General features: G+C 38.9%; 2 protein-coding genes and 1 pseudogene across 2 annotated transcripts in view; 1 reads left to right on the top strand and 2 right to left on the bottom strand.

Moving 5' to 3' along the window:
* Positions 1 to 27,310, bottom strand: part of LOC146479533 (lectin-like) — a 311,213-nt gene that overhangs the window by 75,102 nt on the left and 208,801 nt on the right. The window lies entirely within an intron of this gene.
* LOC146479551 (patched domain-containing protein 3-like) lies at positions 1,499 to 27,310 on the bottom strand. Its single transcript, XM_085110361.1, has 5 exons — positions 26,605 to 27,310; positions 16,748 to 16,896; positions 6,783 to 9,142; positions 5,341 to 5,706; positions 1,499 to 2,971 (listed from the first exon to the last, which is right to left on the bottom strand). The coding sequence occupies exons 2-5, from the start codon at positions 16,858 to 16,860 to the stop codon at positions 2,850 to 2,852; spliced, it is 2,961 nt and encodes a 986-aa protein (XP_084966487.1). The 5' UTR covers positions 16,861 to 16,896; positions 26,605 to 27,310; the 3' UTR covers positions 1,499 to 2,849.
* On the top strand, positions 21,245 to 21,884 carry LOC146479552 (uncharacterized; annotated as a pseudogene).

Genomic DNA, 27,310 nt, shown 5'->3' with positions numbered 1-27,310 from the left:
TGTCACGTGGCTATGTGGGAACATCCGGGATCTTAGTGAAGAACCGATATTAAAGTACTGGAATTAAGTTGGTTTGAACCGAAATCAAATTTGAGAGAGGCTTAAGGCTCCAAACGGAGTTAAGATCCAAAATCAAACATGGAATTAGTAGGACACTCATTGGGGACGAGAAGCTTGCCAAAAAGCTGTATATGAAATGAATACCTAGAGTGAACGGTTATCCGAAAAAACCTAATGAACGGTTATCAAAAAAGATTGATAATCTCACCGACGAACAAACATATCAAAGAACCATGGTATGAAACATGACAAAAGCGATAGACGTTTTGAAAAAGAACGGAAATGGGCAAGTGTATTGCCATAGAGGGCGTTCGCTTGTGTTTTATATCTGATCTTTTCGACAAGCACACTGAGGACGTTCCTGGAAATTGCCGTGCCAACGATTTTTCGGCTTAATGACATTTCAGGAGAATTTTGACATATCCCCAGGATATTATATTATATAAAAGGGAGTTTCATGAAGACCACATGAGGAAAGACAAAACACTTCTGAAAATAATATAACAAGCTAGCGTTTGTTCATCTTTTTAAACCGCTAATGCTAAAAAGCTGGCGGTACTTAGAATTCGATACTGCTCAGACGCTGGATCATCGAGTAGAAAAAAAAATGAAAGGTCGGACCACGCTAGCAGATGTGTAGCAGAGACAGAAAGCCCTTGTATGTTGCAGAGACACTTTCTCTCGCGCGTATTACCTTCCCGTTTTTGTGAAGTTCTGTCGCTATGAATTCAGCTGGTTTGAATTTGTGCGTCAAGAAATGGTGACAAAGTGACCCAAGTAGTGCATCGTGTGCACTGCTCTTGCAAACTTTTCCCGCTACAAAATAGAAATGAAGCAGTAAAAACGTCTCATTCATCATCCCATGACTGAACCTTCATGCACACGAAGGAACCGGCTTCCCCGCTTTACTCTGCTACATATGTATGTCCCCTAGTAAGTCATGACGTTAATGTTGTGTTTGTTGACGCACACCCCTTGCATAATTCTCGAAAACCTGCTTCCTCTGGAGGCCCATCGAATTTGAATGAGCACAAGGCACCACTGGAACGAGAAAAAATGACCTATCTTCCTTCGCGCCAATTTGCAAACAGAGAGACGTCTGGGTGACAGGTAGCTCGGGTACTCTTCGTAGCTTTTGTGGGTTAATATTAATGGTCTGGTATACCTCTTGAGTTTGATACACTAAAAATTTCAAGCATATTTGGAGTATGAGGCTAAATCATTTTGTGGTGGAATTATACTGATATTTTGCGGCATAATCCTGGTTTAGAAAATAGAAGACAGCGAATTACAATCGTGGTATTTTTGTTTTTCAGCAATTATAGTGTGAAAAATAAATATAGGAGTGTTGTTGTTATCATTATAATCACCCAAAAGGTAGTGGCAGTGAGGTCGCAGCTCAAAACATCTATCACGCATAGAAATCGAGGGCGAAAAATCTTATTGCTAATGTTTTAATATAAATCCTGACTAATATTCCACTGAAGCGAAACCTTAAATTTTACTTAATCAAATTGCTAGTTTGAACTTAAAAGCTGAGCACCTTCTGCTACTTACTATTTTATCTTCTTACTTTTGTAAGTTTTTATCATTCCTTTTTTTCTTTTTGGGAAGCCAATGATATATACCTAGAGGGTCAGTTATTAAAAAACAGTTTAGACGGTGTTCACCAAAACCACGTTCTAAGCCTTTTTCAATTTTGCTAACGGTCATATCTAAACATTGTCTGCTGCTGACGGTAGCAAGAAGGCTTGCATCCCAGACTAGCAAAACTATTTATCTTCTTAAAATAAAACGTTTATAAACAGATTTGGAGGCCCACTAATTGTCTTAAGCCGCGACCTTAATTAAACTCTGTTTAAATAACTGGCCCTGTGTGTTTTGATAGAAGTAGTTGTGTCTACCCATGCATGCAATTACCATAATGATTTAAAATAGTCTTTTGAGAAAGTAAAATAACTGGATAAATAACTTACGGGCACTTTTGCTTACGCATTCTCGTAGTTCAGCTGACAAATCTCTGTTAGAGTGCCGTAAAGTTACCTAGGAAACGATACTCGTTAGGCTCGCTTTTATTCGGGTTCGCTACAGCTACTTTCGGGCATCAAAAGGACTAAAAGACATTAATTGTATTATAGACCATTAACAGGTTATATTTGAACTGTTGTAAATGGATTGTTGTAAAAGGTATGCTGTTTCTCACTGTTTTCCTTTTAAAGGGAAAGTATCATATATCTTTCGTTAAAAATGATGAAATAAGACCTTCAATCAGCTGCCAAATAATTCTAGAATGACGAGAGGAAAGAAATCAACTCAATTCTTTCAGAATTCTTGAAAAAAAAACAACTCGTGATCTGTTCTAGCGCATTTTGGAAACAAAAATACGAGAACTTTAAAAACATTAGCCTAACATTTTTCAAGTTTCAATCCATACCGGCCTACTCTGTCTCTTGCCAGAGGCACTTATCGACAGTTTCATTGCAATGGGGTGATAATTTATAACAAACTTGACAACTATTTCGTTGTTTGTACTGACAGACAAACATTTTTGGGTTTTGAAATGACAGCAAATTCGGCGATACTTCCCCTTTAAAATATCAATGTAATCTTAGTGAGGACGTTACATCTACTTAAAATAGTTGCAAAAAGCAAATAACGACCGTTAATTTTTATCTTTTCTTTCGGAGATTCTCCATTTTCGGAAACTTTCGTTGTTCATTCGGATCTTTCGATTGCTTTGAAAACTCGATCCAAAGACAGTCGTATGACTCACTCTCGGCACTTTCCAATTAAATCTTTGTATCACCGCTCAAATCCTCTTCGTCTTGACATTTTTCCGCACTGTTGTTTGCTGTCACACCCAAAGAATCAACAGGCTGGACATCTTTTAACTGTTCCTCTGCTAATGCGTCTATAGGCAAAGTAAATGTAGAAAACAAAACCATCAATGACCACTCAAAACTATTTGTCTCACATTTGAGTCAGTTGTGGATCGTGACATTCGACCGCTATACTGCTGGTCTTCATCAGGCCATGTGTGTCGACTGGCTGTGTCTCAATATAAAAGCAGCACCGTGGTTGACGGTGATTGACTAATATAACAATAGAGTTGATGTTCTTGGGCGTAAATATGTTTTTGGCCCGACTCAGGGTCAGGCTAAAATGAGTTCTGAGAAGGGCCAAAAACATATTTAAGCCCAAGAACATCAACTCTATTACGTACTATTATAATAATTTCAGAGGGCATTCAGAAAACGAATCATAGACAGTACAGTAAGAGATATCTTGAACGCTGCCAGCGTCGCATCGGCGTTTATGTACAGTCATTTCATTGTATAAAAGTATTCATTCTCGCATAAGCTTTAAACTTCGACAGAACACCGCAAAATTTGTCGAAAGAATATTTACTTCTAAGTTTTCGAAGGAAAAATAACAGAATTTTGTAAACAGCGAAGACATGGTCACTTACAAGTGTTCAGAAATTAATTGTGCAAGTGCTAAACAAACTCTTTACCTTCACCTCGTCGCCGGCCATGGACCTACTACAGCCATTATTTCCATTATTATTTGTAAGTCCTCTTCTCTAGCTAGCTGAGACGACTGGGAATTTGCTTCTTCGTTAGCTTTTTCAGCCATTTTGTAGCTCAAAACAAGTTTTATGCAGATGACAGCAAGATGACAGTAGGAGCGGGCAGGGGGTGGAGTACGCAAGAAAGTTGCATATGGGGAGGCTTATGAAAATGGTACCCCTTTGAAATAACTACAGTAGAAAACTACATCTCTTTTGGGTTGGTCTGTACGAGATATTTGGAAAGGCCCTTTTAAAATACCTAAATGGCAGTTCTCCCTATCCTTTTCTTTACCTCAGTTTGTGAAATTCCTACTCTTTTATATTGTTCCACCGTTAAAAAGGTACCCCTGTCAAGCGGAACCTTTCCGTATAGTTCATTATAGGGAGTTCCCCCCTCACCACCTCCCCAGGGAATAGTAGAGTGGGCGCAACAAGCAAGCAATGAGTAGATGAGTAGATCTCTACAAAACCTTTTCGGCAGCAGAGTTTAACACAAATCTAGATTTCCAATTGAGTGTCGAAAGCCGTTTGATTTGGATTTCGTTATCTTACTTTATCAGTGGTTCGCAAAGTTCATGCTATTTTCTTAACCAACAGGAAGCCAAACCACAACCAATCGTGACTTTGCTCGAACGCGTTTTCCCACGCTTGGCCGACCGGTTACATGCATTTGCTTTGAATTCTGATTGGTTCATTGTGCTGTTCACGTCTGTTGTTATGGGTCAGAGCGATAACTTTGGTTTGGTTTTACGACATTCGTTTGAAAACCTCTCTAATGTGTCATATAACACTACCACAAGCGAAAAAGGAAGTAGGAGTTAAAACCGGAGAGGACGGGGGTACTCAATAAAGTTTTGCAAGGGGAAGCCCTACCCCGAGGTTCAATTTCTTCTACTCTCACACAAAACATTTTGTCAAAATGGTGCTCCTTGGAAAAACAAACCAAAAGTTATGTACCACTTATTAGCACCGTAAAAGATAACTTAAACCCCCATTTCTTTCCCGGTGTTAGGGTTGGGGTTATCTTTGCGTTGGAATTTTCAGCAAGGAAATTACCTCAGTTTTTCCTACACTTTCTACTACTTGGATTAAATTGCTACCCCTTCACTTCACATTCTAATATTGCGACAATTTAAAATACTAGAATTTATAATTTCACCACCCTTTTGCATTCTACGAAGGTGAAATGGCACCCATTTCGGGCGGAGCCTCCAAATATAGCCCACTTCTTTTTATATTCTGTCCAAGATTGTAGAGGCGGCGTGATCACAATCTGGCGGCAATTCATCCAAGATTCATAAAATTACCTCTCAGCAGAGCTATAAGTTCCTTACGAAAACACGAAGCCAACGGCATTGAGAACGTCCAAAAAAAAAAAAAAAAAAAACAAATAGAGCTTTTACGGTGTCTATTTCTAACCGACGCTTTTTCGTTTTCGCGTTGGCATCGTGATTGCCTTAAGGTCTCATATTTATATGCAACGGTAATATTAATATTCGTGAATAGAGTCGAGGTTCAGGGATTTGTGCGTAACGGCCCGAGCTGGGATAGTTTCTTTTCACAGTGTGGTATAATTTTTTGTTATTGACCATCGGACTAGCTGATCTCCCATTCTTCCGCTGTAAGTTTTTTCCTTCGCATGACCCCCTAACATTGTACCATTTTACCCCATCCCATAAAAAATGGTCCCTAACAAACGTTGTTCTTACCTTTTGAGGCACTGCCATCAAGCCACTTAAAGTTCGAGGCATCTGTACAAGTTTTTTCTGACAGGGTAATGCCAGAGTGTTCCACAGGAGCCTCCTGTAAGTCGTCCTCGACATTCAAGCTTGGGTTAGCATTGGCTCCCTCCACGTTGGAAGGCACAGCGGCGACGTGCCCGTTACCCAAATGAAGACCATTGCTTTTATCGGTAAGTGAGGTGAGCCTGTAAAAGATAGATAAATGGACTGGCAGGAAGCAAAGCCCGTGGAGCAAGCCAAGCAACACCATGCTGAAGAACATCTTGAAAAAGATCTGAAATATCTCTGACTTGGAAAAGGCTGTCATGAAAGTTCCAATGAGAGTACTGGCACCTAAACGAAATTATTGACACACAAAAGAGGGTTATAGAAGCCAATGCTATTAAGCCACCAATACAGTTAATTCTCGCTATAGCAGCCACATTTGAGGCTACATTGCATTTCCTTAATTCATTACAAAGGTCAAACTTCGCCTGAATATGTTATATCGATGTCTAAGTAATCATGCTCAAGCATATCTTTGCGAGAAATTTGTTAAGCGCTCTACTGTACGTAAAAATAGAAATACCAGCCATAATTCTGGCCTAAATCTGCCTAAGTGCAAGTTAACTGTCGGCCAGCTGTCTTGCTTTTCGGGGCGCAAAGTAATTTACCAATGGAAATCAGACATGTAACTGGTACAAGTGTTTTTTAGTTGATTTGTATCCCTTGTTTCATGCTAATCTTACATCAGCTGTATTTGTGTTTGCGCTTGGCAGAATAGCCCTGCATAAGGGAGCTAAAGTAACAAAAGTATGTATTTATGTTTGTTCTTGAGATCCCTTCTGTAAAGCACTCCGGTGAACTGGGTTATCTTCAATGAAGGCAAGAGTTGATCGTAACAGATCCGTAAATCTCAGGCCGAACCATCACCCCTCTCCCGGCCGGGTAATTTACAATTTGTCATTTTGTTTTCTGGACATTGCAAATGCCCCACGGTGGAGCCCGTTAGTGTAGGCAAAAACTCCAAAGGTTGGGTTTCACGGAAAGGTTGCAGATGTCCCTTCCAGACTGACATGAGAATCAAATTTTCACTCAATTATTAGTAGCTCTTCCATCTAGCAATCAGTGCGGGACTTGAAACCGCGACCTACCAATTGCATGTCTCATTGAGCCTGAGTTCACGAGTGGACTTTATTTCATAGAATGTTTCCGAATTACTAAATATTTGTGTAATAACAAGCGAGTAGCACCGCCAAATTTTCTTTCTGTAAATAAATTTTTGGCCAGGTTTAATTTCCACAGCCTTTCACGAACCATAATTACGAGTAAAAATAATGAAAATGCTGGTTCTCAGTTGAGGTACTTGGTAGACGTACACTAAATGTTTCGACTTGTTATCGTTCACTATACTTTGTCATTAATATTACCTCCTAGCAGGACGCTTGCTCCAACGTGGGTTACTGCTTCAATCACTCTTTCATCAGCCAAGCTGTGCGGGGCCTTGACGAAGGCATGGGCAATGTGCGCGCTGTAGTCAACTGCAAAGCCAATGGCCATGACCAGGTTTATCATTGAGATAGAGTTAAGAGAGACACCTAAAAGCCACATCATGCCAAACAACTCAAAAATCAAAGACACAAAACCAACGAAGACCAGAAAAGAAACGCTTAGATTGATCAAAAAAGGAGCTGTTACAACAAGAATGGCCAGTGATGCAACCATCAGATTACGAATCGTTTCGGAGATAATCACTGCGTACTGCTCAACAAATATTAAGAAAGAAGCAGCCATATAGACAGGCAGCTTAGATTTGGTAGAAAGGTCTTTCCGCATAGACAACATGGCATCCTTTTGAAAAACCGAGTTGTTGGAGCTCTTCATGAAAGCAACAATACGCGAAGCGCTGATGCTTGTGTCGTTCTTGTCAAATTTGATGTCTCCCTTGAGAAAAGAGAATTCAGGGGTGTTGAGGAAGCGTTTCAAACTGACTATGAAACTTTCGCCATCACATGTTTTGTTGCGATCTCTACAGTACTTCAAGAATTCACCCATCCATGTAACAGTCTTTTTCTCAAAGTACCTGTTCTCTGCAACTATTTTAGAAAGCTCGTTGATTTCCTTTTGGACAAACATTGCTTTGTAGTCCACATTCTCACTCAAAACAATGTTGATCTCTGCAGGGTGTTTGAAATACTTGCGATCCGTCTTGATAAAGGCTTTGTAATAAGAGCCTTCTTTGGCTAATAAAGTGCGGTCAAATGTTTGATCTAGATGAACGGTGGCATAGATGCCTGCTCCTAATAGGCCGAGAGAGACAATCAAAATCACTGCCTTTGTTGTAGGACGCATGAGGAACTTTGCCCATCTTTCCATTAGCCTGTTTGATACCTGAGAGCGCGGCTCATCCCATGGAGGATTCCCTTCTTTTGGTTCAGGGGCGTGGCATATTGGGAGACAATTTCGCCGATTTGCTTTTATGCGCCGCACATCAAATGACAACAGTGCCACAAAGACGGTCACAATCATGAGAAATGCACAGCTGATGGTTAAAGCTGCATAGGTGCAAAAGTAGGTTATGGAGGGAAACTGTGACTTTGTACTAACAGCAAAAGCCACCAGGTCTGTGAGAGTTGTCATCGTAATGGTTACTCCAGTGCCAGCCATTACCTGTCTCACTGTGGCAGGTACTTTCAAATGACGATCCTGCCTATCTAAGTGGTCAACAATGATAAACATATCATCAAGCCCAATACCAATGACAAGAAATGGCAGAACACCCACAATGCGAACAAACGGGGTCTGGATCATCATCGACAGAGAAAATCCGGCCAAGATACCAAGACCCACAGAAAACGTACCACCCAATGCAAGCAACGAGTGCCCGGTCAGGGGATTGCGGAAAAGCTTTCCTACCATCATACTAGAAAATTGCAACATGATGGTGAATGTAAGGGAAAACCATTTGATATCAGAGGAACTGCTGTCAGCGATTGCATCATCCAAGCTTCTCTCAGCAGACAAGAAAATGGTTACATTTAACAAGCCATGTTGCATTGAGGAAAGTTTCTCGATAAATAATTCTTCCCAATCTTCTACTCGCTTGCTGTCTTCGTCACTATTTGGCTCTGCAACGTAGTATGTAATCTTTAATGCTTTTGCGCCCGAGATTTCATTTGTTGATTTGTTTTGACTTATACCACCAAACATTTTTGGCATGTTTAGGCATGAAGGTCGACCATTACTCATCATAAACCCTGGACAGGCAAAAGCCTCCTTGAGTTTACCGGTGAGATTAACAAAGTTTTCCTCGCTGAAGTTAAACAGTTCTAAAGGATTAACAGCCATACAGGATTCCTTCGACCTTGCCTTTACCCCCGAGATTACTGAGCAAACGTCAGCATATCCAGTCAAATTTTCAACCGTGTGGTGTACCTTAAGGGCTTCTTTTAGACATGAAACATCAAGAATGTCTTCTCCATGTTTAGGCACCAAGATTATCTGCTCTTGACGAAGTTTCAGCTGAAAGTGTTTATTGCCTTTATTCAGGTCTTGCATGGATTTGCTATTCTGGGGAACGAAAATCTTGGACGTTCTGTTTTCAGGATTTAACCACAGGAATCCAAATGAACACATTCCCACAATCAGGAGAGCAACTGTTATCGTAGTAAAAGGGTGGGTGCTTATCGATTCTGCCATAGCTCCAAACAGTTTTTCCAAAATGTTGTGGAGCCTGTTGCAGAAAGACTCCCATGCGACATAAAACGTACGACAACCAAGGGAGCATGACCTAAACAAAACAAAAAGATGAAAGATGCTGTGCCAGGCGTTATTACAAAGTCAGTTCCAGGATATCGACAATCATCTTATCTGATTGGCCTCTATTAAAGCCCATTTTACAGTAAACTGTTGTGCTTATTGACCTAACCGTGGAGATGACGCAAAGCGGGAGATGACTTTGTTTGGATAGAAATCTCAGTGCTCTTCGAATGTAAATACAGACTAGTTAAGCATAAGAACGACATGACTTTCAGCAGCTAGGTTTGTATCAAAATAAAGTCAACTCCAGCCTAAGCCTCAAAAACCAGGTCACTTAGCACACAACTGTAAAATGGGATATTTAAGGACGGTGCCTACTATTACAGAGGCATCTTTGCGCAGTTTATGACTATGCGGGGAAAGCAGATCTTTGCAAGGGCTATTGGAATCCAGAAAGAAAATTGGTAGCAACCATGCATTTCTTTTACAGATAATAAAGCAACAATTTTGAAAAGTGCTCAAATACAAAGCATGCAATGCATGGCATTTTTGCCCTAACTGAAACTTTATTATCTCTGAAAAATGCATGGTTACCTCCAATTTTCTTTTTGGAAGCCAAGAGCACTTGCTAAGTTCTGCTGTCTTTGCAAGGTTTTAAACCACGGAAAAATATCCCTGTATTAGTAGGTACCATCCATAGGAAACCCGAGTATCTCGAGATGCGCAGAACGTCTACGCAGTAACGAAAGTAGGCATCGTCCTTAAACTAAAGAGTATATACAAACTGTTCAATTGAGGCCTTACACTGCTGTTTAAAAACTAAAAACTGAAATCCAAGCTTTCGTCGATCAACGGCATCATCAGGGATGAGAAAATATTCCGCGCGCGCTATATATATATACAAAGAGAGTGTAGGGTGAAGGGTGAATTGTGTAAAAAATGTGACGTATGTGTGAAAGCTATAGAAATAAACTGCGAGCGTTATACAAGGTTCTAATGACGGATTGTAGTGTCTAAAATTAAATATTAAAATAGCAGTTCCGCAAATTCAGTACATTCCTCTCGGGAACTTGAGTGTCGGCTTGTATTTTCTGATATAAAATGCTTCGTAGAGGCGTAGATTAGCGGGATCGCTTTCGCTCATAATAATTTTGATGTTAATGCCTTTATGGTCGTTGTTCTGGCAGGAAGAGATGTGTTTTTTGACGGAGGAGCTATCGTTATGGATGTGTTCTCTTACGCGGTCATGGATGAAGCGTGTTGTGCTACCAATGTAATGTTGATCACAGCTGTTGCACGTGAGCTGGTACACTACATTTCTTCGTAAACACAATCCGGTGTTAGCGATGGGGCATTTGTCTCTGGTGCATTTGCGCTCCGTGGAGGTGTGGGATAGGGCTTGTCTGAGCGTGTAGGACTTGTGGGCAACGCGTACTGGGATGTTTCCTTTCTAAAAATGTTAGTGATCTTGTGATTGAGTCGCTCATCCAATGTCAACGGACCCACCCAACGGATTTCATGGCTTCTCGCCAACGCCCTCAAACCTATGCTAAAAAATGTCCCAGCCCATTTAGAAAACAGTCTCGAACTTATTAGATGCATCCAAGCTGGCGATCTCACCACAAACAAAGCGCTACCTTATCCATGTAGCCTCGATGTGGTGTCCTTATACACCACAATACCTATACAAGAAGCCATCACCAACGCTACAGACAGAATCCAAAACCCAGTACTCCACCTCTCCAAACAAGACGTCTCAGACCTCCTCCAAGTCACGCTGAACAACATGTACTTCTCCTTCAGAGATCAAGTTTTTCGCCAAAGAGAAGGCCTACCTATGGGTTCTAGCATTTCAAGCATATTGGCCATCCTATTTATGGATAAACTTGAATCCATCGCCCTCTCCTCGCACCTAATGATAAACCCTCACAAGAGATATGTAGACGACATCTATCTTCAAACGACTAATGAAGAAACAGCTGACCACTTCCACAAGATAATAAACAATGTGCACCCTAACTTGAAATTTGAAATCGAAAAACCACAAGCAACACCGAATGGCCTGTCGCTGTCGTTGCTGGACTTCAAAGTCACCATATCACAGGATGGCAACAGCTCTTTTGAATTCTACAAAAAGCCAGCCAAGAAACCATTATTTGTCCACTATCAGTCTGCCATGCCAACCAAATCCAAACTCAACTTCATTCGCAACGAGAGAAAACGCATTGAAGACAGATGCTCCTCAAACACATCCACAAAACAACACCTGGGCGCATTCGATGACATCCTTCGCCTTAACGGTTACCCAGAGAATAGTATAGAGCAAACTAAATGCCCACAAAATCTTCAACGCAACTCTCAGCCTACCGGCACGGAGTGGTCGTACCTTAAGATCCCTTACATTTCTGAGCGACTCAATCACAAGATCACTAACATTTTTAGAAAGGAAACATCCCAGTACGCGTTGCCCACAAGTCCTACACGCTCAGACAAGCCCTATTCCACACCTCCACGGAGCGCAAATGCACCAGAGACAAATGCCCCATCGCTAACACCGGATTGTGTTTACGAAGAAATGTAGTGTACCAGCTCACGTGCAACAGCTGTGATCAACATTACATTGGTAGCACAACACGCTTCATCCATGACCGCGTAAGAAAACACATCCATAACGATAGCTCCTCCGTCAAAAAACACATCTCTTCCTGCCAGAACAACGACCATAAAGGCATTAACATCAAAATTATTATGGGCCGAGAACGATCCCGCTAATCTACGCCTCTACGAAGCATTTTATATCAGAAAATACAAGCCGACACTCAAGTTCCCGAGAGGAATGTACTGAATTTGCGGAACTGCTATTTTAATATTTAATTTTAGACACTACAATCCATCATTAGAACCTTGTATAACGCTCGCAGTTTATTTCTATAGCTTTCACACATACGTCACATTTTTTACACAATTCACCCTTCACCCTACACTCTCTTTGTATATATATATAGCGCGCGCGGAATATTTTCTCATCCCTGATGATGCCGTTGATCGGCGAAAGCTTGGATTTCAGTTTTTAGTTTTTAAACAGCAGTGTAAGGCCTCAATTGAACAGTTTTTATATATTTTTAACCATGCTGCTGAAGGACAACATGAACAGATTATTGAAACTAAAGAGTGTTCATGTCAAGAGACTATCTGCTGTTACTGATACCCCAGTGACCGACTATGACGTAAACGCCGAATAGCTTCAACTTCGCGTTTTCGTGAAGTTTCTGAAGACGGCATAAAGAACGTTTTACATTTAGTGCTTTTCCGAGAGAACCAAGAAAGCCACAAAGTATAGAATGAGGTATTTTTAAAGGTAAGTGAAGAAAAATTTGTTCTATTTTAAAAACCAACAAATTACGCCTTCTTTGTAAGTTAACAAATCAACGTTTTCGAAGAAAAATAGTAGACTCACAATAGCTATCGCTTTCTTGGTTGACACAATGGACTGGCTATGTACATGTAATATTAAGCTTATAATACGTTTCCTTGCATTGTCTTCAATGTTTTCAGCAAATATTTCAACTCAGGGCGAAGGTTTATAATTTTCGCATCACTGAGTTATTCAATTGTCCCATCCCTGAATATCATCCAAGTCACCAATAAATGCCTTTGATTATTAATTTTATTAAATTTTGTATGCATAAAGAGATTGTGACTGTGAATAGCCATTCAAAGTTAATGCTTAGATCGACCAAAACATTCCATGTGAACTAAGAATTTTGAATTTGATCTTCTGTACTTTACTGAATAAATGCCTTTTGATATCAGATTTTTTGCCCAGTGGATGAATAATTGTAATACTTAATGCTAATTCTAAATAATTTATAAGAGCAGCTCTGTTAAAGTTATGAACATAGCCTTTTTATAAATAAATTACATGTATTTGATTATTAACCTGGCACACAATATAAAATTTATTAATGCCCCCTCCACCCTGTTTAACAAAATTAATAAAATACAATTCATAAAACTGATGCACAAGCAAACAATAAACCTGAGTTTAACAAGAAGCTAGCAAAACTCACAAACCAACAGGAGTTTTATAATTTTGAGAATCTAATTCCAAACTGCAAATTAAACCACCAAAAATTAATATAACGAAAAAAGCTTGGCAAACTTAACTTCTTACAAACATTCTTAGACTAGAGTAGCCGGAGTTTTTTAATTGAGCATTAAAGGGGCAGTGTCACCTATTTTTAGTGTCCCTTTGAATAGCCAAAAAATATATTTGTGTCGGTGGAAACGTTGAAATAATGGTTCAGAGTTGTTAACAATAACCCTACTAGTGCACAGAAACTAGTATAAATTATCTTTGGTTGTGGATGGTTAGGATGCAAATGGGTACAACTTGAAAAAAAAATGGCGAACTTTTTCATGAAGTTCTTCCTGTGCATTATTGGGGGCAGCACTAAAAGCCGGAAAGCGGAATTCGGAAAATAATAACCGGAACCCGGAATCTGGAATAGGAAACTACAGTCTAGAGGAATCCTGAAATAAGTTTCTTTGAACGGAGAGACAAATATTTACCGGTGAAATATAAGACTTGGGGTAAAAAATACGGAATAAAAAAACTTAAATCACTCGTTGGCATCAGAAAAGAAAACGCTGTTTATAAAGGAGGCAATCTCTTACGCGACAGAAAGAGACAACGTAGAGTGAGAGACAACGTGAATTGCGTCAGACCGTACAGATGGCGGACTCTCCAATTAAGGGTCTGTTTACACGGAAGGAGGGTAACCCTTCTAGGAGGGTTACCCTCCCTCTATGTAAAAATAAGAAGCCGTAAGTTACCTGAGTGCATACTTTCTTTCCCTTGTTTCATCCATTTTCCGGATACCCCGTTTCAACTTTTTTTGAAACGGGCTCTTTTTATTTATTTTTTATTTTATTTATTTTTATTTATTTTATTTATTTAATTCAATATTTATTCAGGGGCATCCAATTTAGCAGAGCTAGTTTAAATGGAGCCCTGACACAGTACAAGACAAAACATTGAAACATAAAAAAACTAGACAAATAATTAAGTTATACATGCTGCGTGTACGGCAGGCGTTATTGCTTAAGATTGCACTTAAGTTTAGTTTTAAACTCACTGAACGCCTCTACCTGTCTAATGGTTCTCGGGATGGTGTTGTAAGTTCGAGCGCCATTATTCTGAAGCTCCCCTGATACTTAGCAGTTTTTGCGAAGGGAGGGCGCAACAAATCACGGCTTCTGGTGTTATAGCCATGGTAAAGATGCGCGTGCCTAAACTCTGAAAGTAAGTACGAAGACGCTATTTCATGAAGACATTTATGGACTAAAAGGCATTTGTGATAATTTTTGCGCGCTTGTAGGTTGGGCCAACCAAGTGCTGATTTTAACTTCTCAGCCCCGACTGATCGACCTTCAATAATGCATGCAGCACGCCTATTTAGCTTATCTAGGTAATCTTTGCACCCAGCCCCACAACTGTCCCAGACAGGCGAACAGTAATCAAATAATGGCAAAACTATAGTATTGTAGAGCATTAAGCAAGTTGGCTTGGGGAGAACCTTACGCGCTCGACGCAGAACACCTAATCTTGACGAGATCTTGTTACCAAATTTTTTGGAAGGTAGCGACGTGAAACTACAGGTAGAGTGAGGGAAAGTTTCAGGTACGTCAGCAAATCGGAACTGAAGCGCGCTAGAGGAGCGAAGTCTGGTGAAAATCATTTGGTGGATTTACTGATTTTATTCCTAATTTATTTATTTATTTATTCTATATGACAAATACGGAATAATTGTTGAACTACCAAGTTTGTCATGTTAAGGGTTGCCGTAAGATGTTCGTCATTGCGAGTGTTTTGCTGCGTAATTAATCAAGCTGCAAACTGAAAACAGATAATTTGCTGGCCATGCAAAATGAAACCTTGTGAACACAATTTACTGTAGGTGATTTTTGTGGTCTCCAGAATCTTAATATAGTTTCAAAGCAAACCATAGAGACCGTATATAGACTATCAAATTAATTTTCTTTACTTCGTGGCTGATCATTTTTACATTTTAAACTGTGGGAAATAATGACTTAATTAGATTTTTTCTCTGGTGTCACATATCAAAAAATATAAAATTTGCGTTTGACAAGGACGTCACTTCATTCTAACTAAACATCCACCTTTTTGCTGGCAGAATTAAATGTTTAGTTTTCGTATTCTAGTTTCCGAATCCGGATTCTGGATTCCGGTTTCCAGTTTCTGTTTTCTGGATTCCAGATTCCGGCTTTTAGTGCTGCCCTATTATTGGAGAAATCACTAAAAAAACCTGATTATTGTACATGTACATTCTTCCTCAATGAAATCACTTAATAGTTTTCTCCTGGTGTTCTAAGAACAATTTCGTGGCAGACTAGAGAAGAGGTTCTTAGTTAAATATTTGCACAGTTTGCACCAAAGTACAGCCAAATCTCTGTGACAGTGCCCTTTTAAGTGTCATGCTAGCTCTGCTTCTAGTTGGCAGAGTTATAATGCTGTTTACCAAACCAGTGGAAACCAAACCGAAACCAATTTACATGAATACATTTTCCCAACCTGAATGTTGGTTACATGTATTTGCTTTGAATTCTGATTAGTTCATTGTGCTGTTTAGTCTGAGGTTTTGGTGTTTAAACATACAATTAAAAGCCACTTTATCCAAAGTCTGAAAATCACTAAGATATTGAAATCAGGTTGGAGGGGACTGGAAAAAAGTGAGTTGCCATGAGAACCGAATTTTTACAGCCGTAGGTGTATTGCCTGTAGAACTATTAGCCTGCTAGGTTTCAATGGTCTCTGCTGTAAAGTGACTGAGATAGCTCTATTTATATACTTGATGTTATATTGAGTTGAGAATACGACGTCATCAGTCACCTCATTTACATATTTTACACATTTTTCAAACTTATATATCTCCGGAACCAATGCAGATATTTAGAAACGGTAAACGGCGTTTTTAATCTTTCTTGAAATTCTATGTGATAAACCTTAAAATTCAAGAGGTAAAAATTTGATCATAGTAGCACTTTAATTGATTTAAAAAAAATGCATAATAGAATGGTTTTTGATTGAGTGTGGTATAACCAAAACCAAAGTCATGTAATAAGTTTGACCAATCACAACAGACATAAGCAGCATAATGAACCAAATTATCAAACTTCAAAGAAAATACATTAAACTTGAGCAGTTAAAGCGATGAAAATGTGTGTGACCAAGACATGATTGGCTTCAGTTTTGCTTCTCATTAGCTGAGGAAATAGCATAAATTTTGCCATGTACATGCTTGCACATGTAGAAGGCACTAATTAAGCAAACTAATACTACGATACTCAGTTGAAAATCATTCTAAGTTTCCAATATTATTTTAAAACTGTGGCAAAAACTATATTCAAAGCTCTTCTATCATCTGCAGTTCATCTAATAAAGGACATTCTAGCCTACTGTTTTCCAAAAAACTCCTCTCGTAGTATATAGTGAATTTATTACTGTCTAAAAATTAATAATTATTATAGACCTACAGCTATTTAGACAGAATCCTGACTTTCACTTGGAAAATGGCTAACAGTCTGTTAAATTATTAACTAACACAAGACCAACCTTAAAGGAGCAGATTTTGTGTCCGTTGATTGCAAGTTGGAGCTGTTATTCGAAGCTGCAGTCTCCTTGTTGTTAATATGTGCTATTTTGATGTCCCTTTGAGTTGAGCCCATGGCATAAACGGTCACTGTTTGACTGTGTACTTTAGACTAGAACAAAAGACAAGAACCATTTAGGATTTAGTTTTACTGTTAATTGGTGACTTACATTTGTTGTTGCTTTGTTCGTTTGTTTGTTTGTTTAGTGCTTTGTTATTTACTGCATGAGAGGCAGTGCAGCCAATATTAAACCAACATTATTTACGGAATGTAATGGCTGGGTTGCAACCAATTAAAGTTCCTCCCATTCTGTAGCTGACATTAACACCCTTAACAATAAAACACTGCTGTTACTGACAAAATTTCGTCAGTACATATAAACTGGGCCACTTCTGTCACCTACATGCGGCCCTCAAATAGAGTAACAGTTTTATTGACACCCCCATTTAAGCCCCCATACTACTGAGCGTGCATATTCTCACAATTGTTCTCTATACATTTCTTATAATACTTTTCATCACATTTTGAGACACTGTTGGTGCTCATTTCTGTAACTTACTTTCAAGATCTATGAAAGCAGAACTTATCAGGTGCTCTTGGTATTCAAAAAGAACATTGGGGTAACCATGCAGTTTTTCAGAGATAACGAAGCTTCAATATGGAAAAACACGCCATATTACATTGCTTTGTATTTTGCTTGGGTTTTTTTTAATTATCGTGGCTTAATTATCTTTGAAAAATGCGTGGTTACCCCCAATTTTCCTTTTGGATTCCAATTATCTACTTTTCCTGCATATAGTCATAAACTGTGCAAAAATACCTCCGTATTAGTATGCACCATCCTTATTTTAATAGACAAACCTTCACATTGTTTTGCTAACTAGAAAATGTCTTGATGGTTTGGTACCACCTTATTATTTGATTAATTATTTTACTTTGAATGCTTCTGTGCACACAGTTACAACTAGACGCTGTGATGACATTCATATCCCGAAAGTCAACCTAGAAGCCGCCAAGTGATCTTTTTATTTTAATTACAGGCGCAATGGAATTTAATAGCCTTTCTTGCATTATTAAGTCTAAGAAATCCCGGTCATGTTGAAACGCAGACCATGCAGACTGCAGACTGCAGACCGTGCAGACTGTGCAGACCGCGCAGACTGTGCAGACTGAGTGTTTTTTTTTTTTTACTTGTACCTTAATTTTTCTTGTAAGACATTAATTAAAGTAGTAAGTACTTTCAGTAGCTAGTTTCCCGCTTCCCTTGTTACAGTGCAGGCAAGAATTTTAAGTGAGGAAGCCTGACTTGTTATAAGCCTCGCGGTTTCTTTCACGTTTTCTCGCCATTTATCTTCTTTCCTTAACTTTCTTTATTTTTTCCATCTTGTGGTGTAAATGTTGTGTGTATGGCTGTATTGTATCGTATTGAATTAAGCGAACCAAAACATACGCGTAAAACGCGTCTGCTGCGGGCGCGTATACGCGTCTAAAAATCTGCAGACGCGCGTCTAGTCAGACTCGTTGTTTTACAACTTAAAAAAAAAAAAAACGCTTGCCGCGAGGCTTGCTGTATTTTGCGAAACGAAACGAAAAGAGAAGATGAATAAATCTGTATAATTGAAGATAAAAAGACTACAACAGACAGATTCCCGTGTGTGACAAGCTAAAAGAGGAATTAAACGCCGGAAGTGTAGAGTTTCTGTACTTTGCGAAACGATCGAGCTCTGCGTAGACCGTGAAGGGAACTTGTTTGTTTATATTTGTAAACGCTTTTCTTATTTATCCCTTGCCGCAATGATGATTCGGTAGGTAGTTCGAGAATTAAACAGTGTTCGGGGTGAAAAATCATATAGAATAAACAAATAAATTACAACCCGGAATAAAATCAGTAAATTCAACAGACTTCGCTCCTCCAGCGCGTTTCGGTTCCGATTTGCATATTTGCTGACTTCCCTCACTCTGTCTCAAGCATTTACTATCTCCGGCCGCAAAATGTAATCGTTCAGTTGACTTTAAAGATGCAAGGCAATTCCGTTGGTAAAAGGTTTGGGGTAAAATAGGAAACTTCAATTTTGCAAAATTTCATAATTTCGGGTCCAGTGTGAGCGATAAGATCGATTACCCGGAACAAACGTAAACACCGCGAGTCTACTGAGTACCGCAACGCTTGACGCATTTCTATATTCAGTACGTTCGCTTGGATAAAGCCAAAATAGCATCTTTTGCAAGATTTAAAGCTTCTACTAACGTTATAAAACACCGACAGAAGCAGTCGTTCGGACGTAGAAAGGAATTGCAACGCTGAAAACACTGGCAAGATTTTGGTCACGTGCTAGGCAACCAAATTCCTTCACATGTATCAAGTTACATTCGGCAACAACACGATGCAAGGAACAAAATTTACAGACTGAGGTTCTTGGAAGGAAAGCTAGACGCTTTTTTTATTCAATCAACACGGGAGCAACAGTGCCTTTCCAATTATACCCAACTTGTGCCATTTTAAGCCCTTCGAAAAAACCTCGAAACACATTAATATGTGTACCTGTAATGGCCATGGCTGAAAAATGAGAAAATCACAAGGAAAATCAAGGTACAAGTAAAAAAAAATAACACTCAGTCTGCACGGTCTGCACAGTCTGCACGGTCTGCAGTCTGCAGTCTGCATGGTCTGCGTTTCAACATGACCGAAGAAATCCTTATTTAATTCTCAAATTAAAGGATGCAAAATATTTTTTTATTAATTAGATGTTAGGACAGGTAGTGATTTAAGTCTGTCTTGTTGTCTATTTTTAATTTTTTATGTATTTTTGAAAAACAGGACCCCCTTTGATAACAGCGTTTTTTACACTGATGGGGTTATCATGTATAAATATTTTTGTATTATTTTTATTATTATTATTATTATTATTATTATTATTATTATTATTATTATTATTATTATTATTATTATTATTATTATTATTATTATCATCTTGCTGATTCTGCCTTGCAAGAACAACCAGAAAACAAATAAATGCCCTCTATTTCTCAGGCAATTATATATGGTATTAATAATTTAAATGGCTGAAATACCCATGACTGCTATAAAGCCAATCAAAACTCTGGAATTGCATTATCCAGTGATCTTCGATGTTATACGTTTGATTGTTTGGTAGTAATACTGTACGGAAAAGTTGGAGGCCACTTGCCATCAGTCAGTTAAATGAGAATGTTTATCTAGGTTAAAATTTCGTGATATTGTTAAAATGTACACGTTTATTCTTGTATGATCACCTTTGTGATAAATATAAACCGTGTAAATTCTCAACATCTCTTGTAGCTGAGCAATTATTTAGCACGTTCAAGTGCATCTACTCAACAATTACATCTTTCCCACTCTGGAATTAATATAAGGACGTTCTGCCCAACCGTCATTGGAAAAACTATTGGAACGATCGTCTCCCTCTTTTTATTCACAACAAAACATCTAAAGTCCTATTCAAAAAGGCACTTTACAAATATTATTTTGCTCAATACTCAATTAATTGATTGTGACTAGTCTCCCTCACAGCCGTTTTGTGTCTCGTCACGCTCCTTCCCACAAACTGCTGCTCACATTCGAACCACATTCCTTTCCCATTGTTTTTTTTTTGTGGTCTATTGAAGGGGCCAATCATAATCATGTACCAGCGAAGCAAGAATGACGTAAGTTTTTGTACCAAAAAAAAAATGACAACGGGACAACAATGAAAAGCGAGAGACAACAATGAACCGTGATAACGCAAACATCCTGCAATCTTCCTACAGCGAGATACAAGAGCATAAGCGAAATCACATGTATAGAAATACACGGATCCTGTGTCTTCACAGAAAACGTTTATTTAGCACTACCAGAAATCTTGCAGTTAATCCGAGCCGATAATGTCCCGGCTAGCATATCAAAAGCTAATCCTAACAGCTCAGAATGATCAGTAAAAAAAACTTCTATTCAGTATATTTGAGAATTCCCCCTCACGATCAAGACAAACACCATTTAGCAGAGCGGTCGCATCACGTTTTGATAAAAAAAAGGGAAGAATCTCTTATACAAATGGAAAATCGCTTTAAGACACGCTTGTAAAAGCAAAACAGACATAGCTTTTATCAACACAAAGGACCCACAGTGGGAGTCACAGATTATCTGACGATAAAACAGTACAGGCTATGATTGGGTGAGTCGTCAAGAGATTCTGGTGCAAGGCAGTTCCAGAAAATGGAACTGTAGCTGTGATTGGCTAAAATGGGGAAAGAAATGTGGTTCGAATGTGAGTAGCTCTTTCCTTGATGCGTGAGATCGATGTCCCTGGTCCCCAGGCGTGAGACTCACGCATAATGCGTGAGAGTTGGCAGGTAATACTGATATGTGTTGGTGATCACAACACTGAATCAGCTGGGCCATCTCTTTTTTCTCCTAACGAGTTCGTCAACTACACGCACGACCATGTGGAAAAAGTTCATTATGCTGGTGACTGATCAGAAACTAAGTGAAGATGAGCTGAGTGATTTTGAATTCAAGGACGTTGCGTACCAACGATTCGCCAAGGATAGCGATTCTTGCTGAGACTTGTTTTAAGCGAATGCGAGAGCAGTGACTCAGACACTGAATCTAGTTCACAAAGACGTGAAACAGAACCTGACGACAAGCTTTATTCGGGAGTCCCAATAACAAGCAGCTCGAGTGCTGTGTTGTTGTTATCGTTTGTGTTCAAACATACATGTATTACAACTCACACGTGAAGTGTTCAATGATTTACTTCAGGTTATCGAGGCTCACTGCCCACGGCCCAACAGTTACAAAACGACAGTTAATTTAATGCTATTTGAAGTTGTAAGAAAAATTAACAAAGGGAGACACCGTCAAGCACTACTTCTGCAGTTACTGCAAGGCCTACTGTGTTAAAGAACGGTTAAATGGAAACTGCAACACCTGTGGTAAAACAATTCAGAAGGGGGCTGGATTCTTCCTCGAAGTTCCAATTGCGAATCAAATAGAGAAGTTTTTCAGTGGTAAGGTTTGCTTGTCTCTCTTTTTTTTTTTAACTAAAATTTTATCATTTATCAATGGAGGATGCATGTATTAAGATACCGCTAACAAACTATATATCATTATAAAGCTTAATAAATGTAGTTTCCTATAAAAAGTATAATTGAGCGATCTTTTCCTTTTTTAAGTGCCAGGAGCCAGTAGAACCTCGAATCGACCGATGGTCGTTCCATTGAATGAATCGGTTATCGAACGCCGCGCGAAGAACGAAATCGCTGCACAGTGCTATTCACAAGGCGTCAATCAACAAAAAGGTGTCAGGCTTTTTCGAAAATCTGATTGGTTATTTAGATATCCACGTCTAAAGTTTGAGTAGCAAAAAATATTTGAGTCGTGTTGCTTAAAATGTCGCCACGGGAAAAATATTTTGAAAATCAAAATTCCCTGACACGTTTTTGTTTGTCATTATTCCTCGAATCTTCTGGCCAAATTTCACGTCAATCCGTCAAAACTACATACCCTATTAATTCGTTCAAAGTCGACATACTCTGCCAAAATTCAAGTGCGAAAAACGTAAAAATCAACCAGGAAAACGGGGAAAAACCAAGGTTAACGAAACCAGAAGCGCGTCAGCGGAGAGTTTGCCAAACTGTGCACTCCTCGGAGGAGTGCACTGATAACAGAGATGAAATCTATTGGGTAGGTTGTTCATTTTGATTGCGTGTAATGTAATTTACGCTTCAAGCTAAAGCGATTATTCATTTCGTATCAAAGGAAATGTATAAAGAAAGAAACTGAAGCGCATTTTTACTGTTATTTAGGTACGATTGTGATTTCTTCGTAAGAAATATGCAAGATAGCGTGGAGCGGAGCAAAAAGCGAGAGAAAGGGCGACGCGGAACGCGCTATCTCCAGTATTACACGTGGGCTGATACGCTTCTGGTGAGTTCTATTTCATCGGTCTAATTCTTGCTGATTTTATTCCAATGTTTCATTGCAAACGCGCAGTAAAACGTTATTTGGTTTTATCTCGCTGCAGAAGAAAGAAATCGGCCCAGGGGATGCAGAATATGATATTTGATATTTTCACAGGACGCTTGCAAAGTTACCCTGCAGGACTTTTGCACGGCAATCGACCTCTGTGTACTTGATCCAATAACAGTGGATTAATTTGAAGGCCGCTGCTCCAGTTCTTCGTGATCACCTTCGACAGAACCTTCAACGTCGACTAGAGTTTCTTGGTCGAACCAAGAGCCTTTGTTGCTCTCTGCAAGATCACGTTTTCGATCTTCGCTGAAACCTATCTTTCCCTTTTTCTTAGGCCCTGGCTTCTTCCGGGATTTTTATCCACAGGCTCTTTTCGTTTTTTGATGACTTTTCCATGTGGGAAGCGCCGGCAAAGGAAATAAAATTCGAAGTGAGAAATTTTCTGCAGGCGAGATGTAAACAAAAGGTGCTTATTTCTGAAATAAGAGCTCCCGGATGAAGCGTTTGCCGCGAAAATTCCTCTGGGGCGTCTCGCACTAAGAAGATTATGACACCTTTTTTATTTATTTACTTTTAGATGGAAATACGTTTTCCTAAATATCTCGCGCGCTTTTTAATATTTTTCAATTTTTTTTTTCAGTAAATGTTAGATAAAATCCCCAAATTCTATTTGGTCGAAAAAAAATGTTTTTTCCCTTTTTTACCCTATCGAACCCAGGAAGTACCCTTAAATTACAGAAAAAGGTTGCCCCGAGAATTACTGTATTTTGCGAAACGATTTCAACGAAACAAAATGATGAATAAATCTGTAGAACTGAAGATATCAAGCACTACAACAGTCAGATTTCTGTGTGTGACAAGCTAAAAAGGAAAAAAACACCGAAAGTGCAGAGTTTCCAAATTTAAAGATCTGGGCCCAGTTGTTCAAAGCCCGATTAAGCTAATCCTGGGTTAACATGAACTTTGATTCGAGTATATTTACTAATCCGTAAAGTTTTGGTCGAAAAGATTTTTGTCCCTTAGTTTTGCCTTAGACTTTTCTTTACAATTAGCTTAAAATGAGCCTTTTAAATCATCTTTAATGAGCCTCGGACAACTTTTAATCCGTGGATTAGCGTTAATCGGCTTTCGAACAAATTTTTGCGAAACGATCGGAGCTATGCGTAGACCGTGAAGGGATGTCACTTGTTTGTTCATATGTTTCTAAACGCTTTTCTTATTTATTCCTTGCCGCAATGATGATTCAGATTGGGTAGGTAGTTTGAGAATTATTCAGTATTATTTTGTGGGTAAATCATAAAGAATAAACAAATAAATTAACCCCCGGAATAAAATCAGTAAATATCAGATCCACCAAATGATTTTCAACAGACTTCGCTCCTCTAGCGCGCTTCGGTCCGATTTGCTGATGACAATGAACTTTCCCCAGAACTTTCCCTTACTCTACCTCAAGCTAAAAGGCCTAGGGTAAAATAGCAAACTACCATTTTTGCAAAATTTCATTCGGGTGCGATAAGATCGATTCACCGGAACAAACTTCGCGTCAACACTGAGAGTCGATCTACTGAGTAACGCAACGCTTGACGCATTTTTATATTTACGTTTACTTAGATAAAGCCATAATAGCAACTTTTGCAAGATTGAAAGCTTCTTCTTATGTTATAAAACACTGGCAGAAACCGTCGTTTGGACGTAGAAAGGAATTGCCACGCTGAAAACACCGGCAAAATTTCGGCTACGTGCTAGGCAACCAAAATCGCTCTCATGCATGTACCAAGTTTCATTCGGCAACGTCACGATGCAAAGAACAAAAATTACGTAGAGGTTCTTGGAAGGAAAACTGGCACTTTTTTTATTCAACCAACCCGGAAGCCACAGTGCCTTTCCACTTATACCCAACTTTTGCAATTTTCAGCCCTTCGAAAAAACCTCGAAACGCTCTCAGGTGAGACACAATCTCCCTCGCAGGTTTTGTGTCCTGTCACGTTGCGTGACGAGACACAAGACTGAAATACATGTATAAACTGCATTTAATACATTCATCTGGTTCACGCACAGAGAGCTAGCGCTTTGATTTCGAACAAGTAGTATTCGACTAATCAGCTCAGATTTATGTTTTCTATAACATACGCTGAATATTCAATACCGGTTAGGAGTTGTTTTTAAAGTGGCCAGTAGTTACGAAGCGGATAAATTAGATTTGAAATATGATAGCTGTCGCTGGCTGATTTCATAAAATGCTAATTTTGCGGTTTGTCATCAACCCGTTGCATTCTTTTGTTTTATTTGACAATATACAGCCCATGTAGATGTAGAATAACTTCCAGACTGCAGATTTTAGTTTCTGTACCAAGAACCCGATTTGAGAAACGTTGAAATTGTGAGGATTTATAATTTTATTTTAATTACTTAATTTTCATTGTTTATGTGCCATGAACTGCAATAAATAAATAAATAAATAAATAAATAAATAAATAAATAAGTAAAAACGGTACTTGCCCTTTCATATATCTTCGAGAAACGTGACCAATTTCAAGCACAAGCATTTTTTTTTTTTAATTTTAAACTGCAGTACCTTTACTTAAATGTCATCACAATAAATATCAATTCCCTTTAAATTAATTTACATGGAGATGTATAAATAACACTATTTGCTGGCTAGGTAAAGTAGGATCTTCTTATGAGTCAGGCCAAAGTGCTAGTGCAGAAATTTCTGACACAGATGATGTTTACACATACATGTAGACAAAAAAATTACACATGTAGACATGTAAAAGTTCAAATGCTTTTGAAAATTTGGCATTTTCCATTGAACTCAAACAAACTTAATAAGACTTCTCTGAGAGATGCAGGAAGGAGGCCAACGATCTGTGTTAACAGAAATGCCACTGTTAACTTATTCAATTTAAATTGTCTAAATTAATTATCTGATTTGACCATTATTTAGGAGAGAAATTTAAGAAAAATGGGAAGTCACTACTACTGTATGTCCACTTCTCTACGCTACCTGTACATAAAGGGACAAACTATTTAAGGAAAAGAAAACTTTGATTTTAGCAGCAAGTTCACCATGCACAGTGTACTTGTAGTTCCTTCTCAGCAATTTTAGAAGATTTGTTACCGTTAGTAGGTGTTTATGTTTCCTTTGTAAAATCGCTAAACTGGGATCTGGTCCCACTAAAGTAAATTTAAACAAAATAATTATTTTAGTCTAACTATTGATGTGCTAATTTTTGGAAACATTCGCAAGTCCCAATTTTTGGTTTCTGGTTGCATCAAAAGAAGTTTTAATTTCCAAAACTCTATTGATTGACATCATCATTGCAGTGTAAGCACTGGCCTGTTAGGCCGGTCACGATCAAGTTGAGGTCATACATCGGCTTTGGTGTTCTCCAAATTATTCCGCTAGATAAATTTTGTCTAGGCTATATTCACAGGCCGGGACCAAGCAACTAAAATTCGTTGGCGTGTGCTGAACATTGACTTTTCCAGTTTGACTTCCGTCGAAGAAATTATGAAAAGACCAAGCTAAAAACTTATTTTGTGTCGCTGTAATGCGCGCTCGTAATCAACTTGGTAGCATTTCCAGCCGTAATTTTTTTCAAGACATAATAATTGGGCCGGCGTAAATGACAGCCTAACGGCAAGTTTAACAAAATTGTTTACTTTGCAAAAAATTTGCTCGCCTCCGAGGAAGCGCTTCAACTCCTCTGAAGATTGGCGCATTTCGTGGATTGCTGAAATTATCGGCAAAAATTTGGAAAGTTTTGAAAATATGAGGTCGTACTTAAGCTTATGTTACCCAAAATGTTACCTAATTTTCTTCCTACCTTTATAGCTGGACTAGTAAATTCTCCGCTTACATCTGTAAATGTCTTAGCTAGATTCTGGGGTTTTGAGTCTCCCTCCGCGAACGGCTACGTCGACAAAGTGATCTATGCGTGATGGCGTGCAATTGTGCTGTATCTGATCCAGTGGGAATGGCCTCAGCGCCAAGGAAAGTGAGTACCAAAATGTTCGTGTATCCCAGTCGCGACATTTCTTCCTCGATGTACAGGTGACCTTTGAGCCGTAACTGCAGCATTTTCAAAGTCAATAGAATCCTACGTGCAGGAATTTTGTTCCTCATGCAAACACAGGTTCCAGACTCCAGAAGTTCTGTGCGATCGTACAAGACACATCTCACCTTGTTAATTGTAACAATGTTTACTTTGTACACTGAAGATTGCCAAAATGAAATCCTCCTCAATTGTAAATGTCTTTTGCGTCCGTATCCTTCTATATATCCCTCTATTTTGTCTCGCTTTGTACTGCGGCGATTGACCACGGGCGAAATATTTTACAGCAGCTCACCGATCATTGCAGCTGAAACAAAATTTACACTTAACCAAGTTGATTTCATGTCCTTTTCTTTTTCTTTAGGCAGCTATTGAGAGTTTTTCGAACATTGTAGTTACCGTTTCCCTCCAAAACAAGAAAAAAACGAAGGAAAGATCGCATTGTTCGTGCGTTGCACTGACTTTCGATGCCGAGCAA

This window comes from Pavona decussata, unplaced genomic scaffold, assembly GCF_977016875.1.
Source record: "Pavona decussata unplaced genomic scaffold, jaPavDecu1.1 SCAFFOLD_58, whole genome shotgun sequence".
NCBI classification, from domain to species: Eukaryota; Metazoa; Cnidaria; class Anthozoa; order Scleractinia; family Agariciidae; genus Pavona; species Pavona decussata.
This window is presented reverse-complemented; position numbering and strand designations above follow the sequence as displayed.